The following is a 9,241-nucleotide window of genomic DNA, read 5'->3' on the forward strand; positions in this document are numbered from 1 at the left end:
TCAGATCATGGACAGTAATTCTTGCACCAGATCTCCTGTGTAAATCTAAAGTGGTAACCTGTAAAGGCTTTTAAATTGTTGCCTATGGATAGTAAAAATTGACATTGTTTGTTGCCTTGGCATGGGCATGCGCAATTTTAAAGTGTGACATGTTTGGTATTTATGTACTTGGCGTCACATCATCTTTTATATTTTACAAAAAAAAAAATGGGTTACGTATTGTGGTTTTATTGCATTTTTTTTTTTGCAGAATACATTTTAAAAAAGTATATTTTTTTTCCCAGAAATTGGGTTTGAAAAACCTCTGCACAAACACCGTGTGGCATAAAAAAAATAGCAAAAGCCACCAATTTTCTAGGGCCTCTGCCCAAATATATAATGTTTGGGGGTTCCAAGTAAGGCCTCTTTCACACGGCCGATCCGTTCAGGTCCGCCTGTCAGTTTTTTAGGAGGACCTGAATGGACACTCCATAGAGGTCTATGGAGCACCGGGTGTCAGCAGTGACACGTCCGCTGACATCCGACCCGCTCCGATCCAAAAAAGTGTGATGGAGGAAAAACCTACTTTTCCATCTGTTATCGGATCGGATCACGACAGACTCTACGGTCCGTAGTCACCTGATCTCCCATAGGGGAGAGCGGCGCTGTGACAGGTCAGTCCATGCGCAGTGTGCAGAGACGGACCTGTCCTCTGCCTGCTCAGCGGAGATCGGCGGAGCGATCCCCATTAAGCAAGCGGATGTCCATGGGGCGGATCATCACTGATCCGCCCCGTGTGAAAGGACCCTAATTGTTACATGTAAGCAAAAAGTGCCAAAAAAGGCCTGGGGGTCAAGTGGTTAAAGAGGAGCTGCACAAAAAAAAAAAATATTAAAAGCCAGCAGCTACTAATATTGCAGCTGCTGACTTTTAATAATATCACACTTACCTGTCCCAGGTTCCAGCGATGTCTCGCTGCAGCCACCGCCGCCATCCTCTGTCAGGGAATCGGGAAGTGAAGCAAGAGGGCTTCACTGCCCGGTTCCCTACTGCGCATGCGCGAGTCGCGCTGCGCTGGTTCCCCGCTGTGTCTCTGGGAACTGTGTGTTTCCCAGAACACAACGGGGGGGGGCGGAGCCATGCGGCGGTGGGCGGAGCCATGCGGCGGTCTGGCCGGAAGTGGGTGCAGTTACCTGGATTATCCAGGTAACTGCACCCCCCTCCCCCCCGAAAGGTGCCGATTGTGGCACCGGAGGGGGGGAGGGATAATACTAGCGGAACTTCCCCTTTAGGGTGAAGAACCGCTTTAAGTGCGATGATGCATGTTGCAAAACACTTTGCATGGAATGTTAATGTGCATTATAATGCACAGTGATGTTGACATGTCTTAATGCCTGCATCCATGTTTTTTATTGATGAGTTTTCACTGATTTCAAAATAAATCAAAATCCAGAAGTGTGAATCCAGACAAATAAAAAAAAAAAATAATAATAATAATAATTTCATATTTATCAAACCAACATGATCCAGAAATACAATGTTTCTATATTAGAGATAAATTCTTTAAAAAAACAAAAAACGATACAATGTTTCTATATTAGGGATGCAATGGGGTTTATTTACTAAGGGTCCTTTCACACGGGGCGGATCAGTTCTGATCCGCCCCGTGGATATCCGTTTGCTCAGCGGGGATCACTCTGCCGATCCCCGCTGAGCAGGGAGATGACAGGTCCGTCTCTGCACACTGCGCAGGGACAGACCTGTCACAGCGCCGCTCTCCCCTATGGGAGATCGGATGACGACGGACCGCAGTGCCCGTCGTCACCCGATCCGATCCGCAGACGGATGGAAAAATAGCTTTTTCCTCCGTTACACTTTTTCGGATCGGAGCGGGTCGGATGTCAGCGGACGTGTCACCACTGACATCCGACGCTCCATAGAGGTCTATGGAGCACCCGTTCAGGTCCGCCTGAAAAACTGACAGGCGGGCCTGAACGGGACGTCAGTGTGAAAGAGGCCTTAAGCTAGAGAGGGAAAAATGAGTTACAATTCTGCAGAGAAACCAATCAGCTTCCAGGTTTAAGCTTATTAAACAAACTGAGGTTAGAAGCTGATTTGTTTCTCTGCAGAATTGTGACTAATTTGCCTTCTCTGGTTTTAGTAAATAAACTCCAATGTTTCTATATTAGCGATACAATGTTTCTATAATAAAGATGCAATGGGGGTCATTTACTAAAGGAAAATCCACTGAAAGTGCACTTGGAAGTAAAGTCGCTGTAGATACGAGGGGGACATGCAAGGAAAATAAAAAACAGGATTTTAGCTTACACATGATTTGCTGATTTTATCATCCGAGCTTCCACTCATTTCAGATCTAACCCTCAGATTTACAGAGACTGCACTTCCAAGTGCACTTGCAGTGCAAAGTGGATTTTCCTTTCGTAAATAACCCCCAATGTTTCTATATTAAGGATGCATTGGGGGTTATTTACGAAAGGAAAATCCACTTTGCACTGCAAGTGCAGTCACTCTAAATCCAAGGGGTATCTTTATTATAGAAACATTGTATCTCTAATATGGAAACATTGGGGGTTATTTATGAAAGGCAAATCCACTTTGCACTGCAAGTGCTCTTGGAAGTGCAGTCGCTGTAAATCTAAGGGGTATATCTGAAATGAGGGGAAGCTCTGCTGATTTTATCATCCAATCATGTGCAAGCTAAAATGCTGTTTTTTATTTCCCTTGCATGTCCCCCTCAGATCTACAGCGACTTTACTTCCAAGTGCACTTTCAGTGCAAAGTGGATTTTCCTTTAGTAAATAACCCACCATGTTTCTATATTAGAGATGCAATCGGGGTTATTTACATTGTTTGCATTGAAAGTGCACTTGGAACTAAAGTCACTGTAGATCTGAGGGGGACATGCAAGGAAAATAAAAAAACAGCATTTTAGCTTGCACATGATTGGATGATAAAATCAGCAGAGCTTCCCCTCATTTTAGATCTACCCCTTAGATTTACAGCGACTGCACTTCCAAGAGCACTTGCAGTGCAAAGTGGATATGCCTTTCATAAATAACCCCCAATGTTTCCATATTAGAGATACAATGTTTCTATAATAAAGATACAATGTTTCTATATTGGAGATACAATGTTTCTATAATAAAGATACAATGTTTCTATATTAGAGATACAATGTTTCTATAATAAAGATACAATGTTTCTATATTAGAGATACAATGTTTCTATAATAAAGATACAATGTTTCTATATTGGAGATACAATGTTTCCATATTAGAGATACAATGTTTCTATAATAAAGATACAATGTTTCTATATTAGAGATTCAATGTTTCTATATTATCTATAATTAGAGATACAATGTTTCCATATTAGAGATACAATGTTTCTATATTAGAGATACAATGTTTCTATATTAGAGATACAATGTTTCTATATTAGAGATACAATGTTTCTATATTAGAGATACAATGTTTCTATATTAGAGATACAATGTTTCCATATTAGAGATACAATGTTTCTATATTGGAGATACAATGTTTCCATATTAGAGATACAATGTTTCTATAATAAAGATACAATACTAACATGGAAACAGCAAAAAGTGCAATCGTGCTAAAGCAAACAAAAAACTAGTGGATAAAAGTGCATCTGTGCATAGTATATATAAAATGTGTACATAACATTAGATATATAAAAGTATTACGTAAATCATATAAGTGGCACCGGCAATGGTGCTGTGATAAAAAACTACAAGTGGATATATCCAAAGATCAATGTAAGTGAAATACACGCAGCAAACCAATAAATAAAAACAGCAGCAGCAAAAAATAAAAGTAGAAAAAATAGCAGCAAAAACGATTAAATCTGATCAAAGTGACCCATACATATTCCAATCGTGAAACATGTGGTGAAATAACACCATCAAATAGTGAAGTGCAAAATGTGCCAAACCAACTCTCTTCCGTACAGGTGATTTTCTGTGTAAATGCTGATCATACTAGGTAATTACCTTACTGCTGTAAGGTATACAGCGAAGAAATAACCTTTTACAAGGAACACCAGGAGATGGATGGAGAGGGGACTTCACATTTCTCTATCGTCACCATATATCATCCGATTCCTCCGTGAGTACTAGCACATGTATACTCAAGGGATAGACAAAGGGGAATCCACCATAGTGTAGTATGTTAAAAAAAAATCAGCTTTATTAGACAGAAACTGGGAGTTGAAGTCAAGTTGTCCCAGTTGAAGTCAATTCATGACGTAACGCGTAGGAGACCGGAAGTGGCGTTTACATGCGAACGAATCATTCGCTGGTCTGTTGTATGCTGTGCCCTCTGCCATTTATCAACCTTGTGAGTAGTTTTATTTTCTGTCTAATAAAGCTGAAATTTTTTTAACATACTACACTATGGTGGATTCCCCTTTGTCTATCCCTTGAGTATACATGTGCTAGCATTTACACAGAAAATCACCTGTACGGAAGAGAGTTGGTTTGGCACATTTTGCACTTCACTATTTGATGGTGTTATTTCACCACATGTTTCACGATTGGAATATGTATGGGTGACTTTGATCAGATTTAATCGTTTTTGCTGCTATTTTTTCTACTTTTATTTTTTGCTGCTGCTGTTTTTATTTATTGGTTTGCTGCGTGTATTTCACTTACATTGATCTTTGGATATATGCACTTGTAGTTTTTTATCACAGCACCATTGCCGGTGCCACTTATATGATTTACGTAATACTTTTATATATCTAATGTTATGTACACATTTTATATATACTATGCACAGATGCACTTTTATCCACTAGTTTTTTGTTTGCTTTAGCACGATTGCACTTTTTGCTGTTTCCATGTTAGTATTGAAATATTTGTTTGAGATAGCCCAATATTGGTCTTTAATATAGGAAGCGCAACACATCCCCTCTTTTCTTTTAGTTTGTACATTAATGAGAGTCAACTCATAAAGTGTTTGCTGCACCTACTAGAATAGACTTGTTTAACCTTTTTTACATATAGCGCAGGAGCCCTTATATACATAATAAAGATACAATGTTTCTATATTAGAGATACAATGTTTCTATAATAAAGATACAATGTTTCTATATTGGAGATACAATGTTTCTATAATAAAGATACAATGTTTCCATATTAGAGATACAATATTTCCATATTAGAGATACAATGTTTCTATATTAGAGATCCAATGTTTCTATATTAGAGATCCAATGTTTCTTGTACTCGGCTGAACTCAGAGATCTGACAATGTCACGTGACTCCTCGCATCCCATCCTCTGAATAATTGATTCAGACACACACAGAGTATTATTGGCTGTCTCTCCTCCCCCACGTGTCATCCCCATCCCCCTCTTCTATTACCTCTTGGTAGGATCTGGAGAGTTCCGCCCTGATCATGGCACCGGGCGGCGGATCAGGGCTGTTCAGAGGATGCTGCTCCGCTCCGGGCTGTCTGCACTGGGGATGCGTGCGCAGCTGACCCAACACAGCCGACCCGGAGCACAGCATGCTGGGAAATGAAGTCCCTGAAGTTTTCTGCAACTTTGCTGGAGATGGGAGGAGGAGATGGAGGGAGGCTGAGGATGGAGTAATAATAAAGGATGTTGACAGGAACAAACACCTTTTTGTTTTTGGATGGAGACTTTTTTTTTTTTTTTTCTTACAAATGTTTAAAGTTATTACTTTAGTCCTGAAGATTACATATACCCCCCCCCCCCCCTCCCCCAAACATTATAATTTCTTGGAACAGACACCCTGGAGAATAAAATAGTGGTAGGTTCCATTTATTTATGTCAAACTATCGCAATGTTTTAAGAAACACAACATTAACCACTTCAGCCCTGGAAGATTTACCCCCTTAATGACCAGGCAATTTTTTGCGATAAGGCACTGCGTTACTTTAACTGACAATTGCGCAGTCGTGCAACGCTGTACCCAAATAAAATTGATGTCCTTTTTTTCCACAAATAGAGCTTTCTTTCGGTGGTATTTGATCAGTACTTTGGTTTTTATGTTTTGCGCTATAAACAAAAAACACCGAACATTTTGGAAAAAAAATAACAATATTTTTTTAGTTTCTGCTATAGTACATATCCCATAAAAAATTTAAAAAATCGAATTTCTTCATCAATTTAGACCAATATGTATTCTTCTACATATTTTTGGTAAACAAAAAATCCCAATACGTGTATGTACATTGATTGGTTTGCACAAAAGCTATAGTGCCTACAGACTATGGGATATTTGTATTTATTTATTTATTACTAGTATAAGTGGTGATAAGTGACTTAAAGCGGGATTGCGATATTACAGTGGACAAATCGGACACTTTTTGCTAAAAAATATGCACTGTCACTGTACTAATGACACTGGCTGGGAAGGGGTTAACATCAGGAGCGATCAAAGGGTTAAATGTGTTCCCTGGGAGTAATTACTAGCCTGTGGAAATGTAAAAATCTGTGTTTCTGCTTAGCAGGAACACAGGATCAGCACATTGCCCTCTCACAGAAGGGTGGTCTGCCTTGTTTACATAGGCAGCAGGGGCGGCCCGTGCATTGTGGGTGAACGGCGCCGCCCCCCCAATCCCTGCCGCCACCTCCCTATCCATGCACCCGGCCCCCTTCAGGACGCATGGACTCCTATGACAGCGTACGAGGGGGTGTTTTTATTTGAAGCACCTGATTAGAGCTTGTAGCTCTAATAGGCTTCAAAAAAGGGTGGGCTTGGAGTGCACAGAGTGGGCCCTGATCCCACCCTGTTGTGTGTGGCCTAAGCAAATGAATTTTCGCTATTTTTATGCCACAGTGCCTTCCCACCAATCAGGAGGCAGGTCAGTGAGACTTGTTTCCACAATTGGCCAAAGCACCGAGCATTCTATTGCCAGGGATAGGGGAGGAAGCTGGAGGATCGGACTCCTCCATCGCCGCTGCTGCCCGCACTGAGACACAGGAGGACCCAACAACTTGGTAAGTGCTGGACCTACTCCTGCAAAGGGAGTAGTACTGCCGGTGTGCGTGCCCGCTCCCTGCGGAATGGAGGAGGAGACGCAGGGGAACCATGGAAGATGCAGATGCCGTCGCCTGCCAATCCCACAACTCACTGCTGTCAACCGGATGGGGGTAAATGCCGGTCTGATGGTGGGCGAGCAGGGGGGAGGGTGTCACAGTGACTGCATATTATGGGCACAGAAGCTGCATATGGTGGGCACAAAAGCTGCATATGATTGGCACAAAAGCTGCTTATGGTGGGCACAGAAGCTGTACATGATGGGCACAATGGCTGCATATGATGGGCACAGAGGCTGCATATGGTGGGCACAGAGGTTGCATATGATGGGAACAATGGCTGCCTATGGTGGACACAGTGGCTGCATTTTTATGGGCACAGTGGCTGCATTTCATGGCACAGCGAGGCTGCAATCGATGGGATTTTTTCAGTGTTTTTCAGAATTTTTCAGTTTGCACCCCAGACCCAGAAGTGGCAGATCACTTACTAGGTATGATATCTGGCACAGAGCGGCCGCCCTGCCACAGTAAATCTGGGGCGGTCGCTAATCGCTTAAAAAAAGAGAAAACACAAAAATAAACTTTAGTGTAAACAAACATAATATTATAACCAATGTATTTGATAAAATATAAAAGATGGGGTTGCGTTGAGTAAATAGATACCGAACATGCTATGTCAAAACTGACCGTGGAATCACAAAAAAACAATAGTACCCAAAATTCTCCTTAGGGAAACCCTAAAAAGCCTTTGCAAGTCATCAGTTTACAATTAAAGTGGTTGTAAAACCATAAGGTTTATCACCGTAGGGCTGGTTCACCCTAGATGTGGTGCAAATTTGCTGCAAACACACACCACATCTAACTCGCAACCTGCTCATGTGAACTGATTGCGAAGTGTATGTTAAAGTGGTGTTCCACCCCAAAAAAAATAATTCATGAGTGTGCCTAAAAAAAATAAAAAATAAACATTTGGAAAAAAAAAATGTTTTTACTCACCTCTAAATGGTTGTTGCTAGGGGGTCCCTCGTAGTCTGCCTTCTTCAGTGCCTGGGCTTTTGACATCAATTCCCCTTGGCGCAGGAAGGGCTCAGCTCTGCCCCCTCCCTCCTGTCAGTCACCTGGGACACGTAACAGGTCCCAGATGATTGCGTGGCCAATCACGGCGCGAGCGGGGCTTTGATCGCCCGCATCACTGGACCCTGGGACATGAAAGTGTCCGATTATTAAAAGTCAGCAGCTGCAGTATTTGTAGCTGCTGACTTTAACATTTTTTTTTTTGAATGGGAACACCACTTTAAGTTAACGATACGCCGCAATCAGTTTGCAAAATGCAGCATAATTTGCAAAATCGGATCACACAATCCGATTCTGGTGGGGACAAAAAAAGGGTCCTGCACAAGTTTGGTCCAAATACGATGCAAATTCAGTCATACAAGTGATGGCTGAATTTGCATCGCACAGAAATTGCATGTGTTTTGCACAGCAATGCGGTGTGCATCACATGCGATGTCTGGCATCGCAATAGTGTGAACCGGCCCTTAAAGCAGTTGTATACCACACTTGCATATTTTTACCTACAGGTAAGCCTATAATAAGGATTACCTGTAGGTAAAATGAGTATCTCCTAAACCTGTAAGGTACTCTACTGGGGGGGGGGGGAGTGATACCATGTTTTACCACATGGGGTGACACCAACCATAGTGACACCAGAAATAGAAAAATTGCCTTGAAGGGGTTGTAAAGACAATTTTTATTTATTTTTTAAATAACAAACTTGTTATACTTACCTCCACTGTGCAGCTTGTTTTGCACAGAGTGGCCCCGAACCTGGTCTTCTGGGGTCCCTCGGCGGCTGTCTCAGCTCCTCCCTGCAAGAACTGAACCACCTTCATGCGAGCTCTCTCGCAGGGTGGTTAGTTCTTGCAGGCTCGCTTCCGTGATATGGCCAGCGGCTATAGCCTCTCACTGTATCACTAGGCCCCACCCTGGTGCACAGCGTCATTGGATGTGATTGACAGCAGCGCAAGCCAATGGCTGCGCTGCTTTCAATCCATCCACTCTAGCCAATCAACGGCCAGGCTGAGCGGCGAAGAGGACATCGGGGCGAGCGCAGCAGGTGAACGGGCTCAGGTAAGTAAAATGGGGGGGGGGGGGGGCTGGTATTGTCGGATGATTTTTCACCTTAATGCATAGGAAGGTGAAAAAAATGTGA

General features: G+C 42.3%; 1 protein-coding gene across 2 annotated transcripts in view; it reads right to left on the bottom strand.

Annotated features, from left to right (window-relative positions):
• The window catches only part of PACC1 (proton activated chloride channel 1), a 120,205-nt gene extending 114,714 nt beyond the window's left edge, over positions 1 to 5,491 (bottom strand). For both annotated transcript variants that reach the window (XM_077485742.1, XM_077485741.1), the window contains exon 1: positions 5,387 to 5,491. In XM_077485742.1, the coding sequence (XP_077341868.1) occupies positions 5,387 to 5,422 (36 nt within the window). In that variant the 5' untranslated portion in view covers positions 5,423 to 5,491. The remainder of the gene's footprint in view (positions 1 to 5,386) is intronic.
• Between the last annotated feature and the right edge of the window lie 3,750 nt (positions 5,492 to 9,241).

This window comes from Lithobates pipiens, unplaced genomic scaffold, assembly GCF_037356315.1.
Source record: "Lithobates pipiens isolate NorthernLeopardFrog02 unplaced genomic scaffold, aLitPip1_a1.2 Scaffold_18, whole genome shotgun sequence".
Taxonomy (NCBI): Eukaryota; Metazoa; Chordata; class Amphibia; order Anura; family Ranidae; genus Lithobates; species Lithobates pipiens.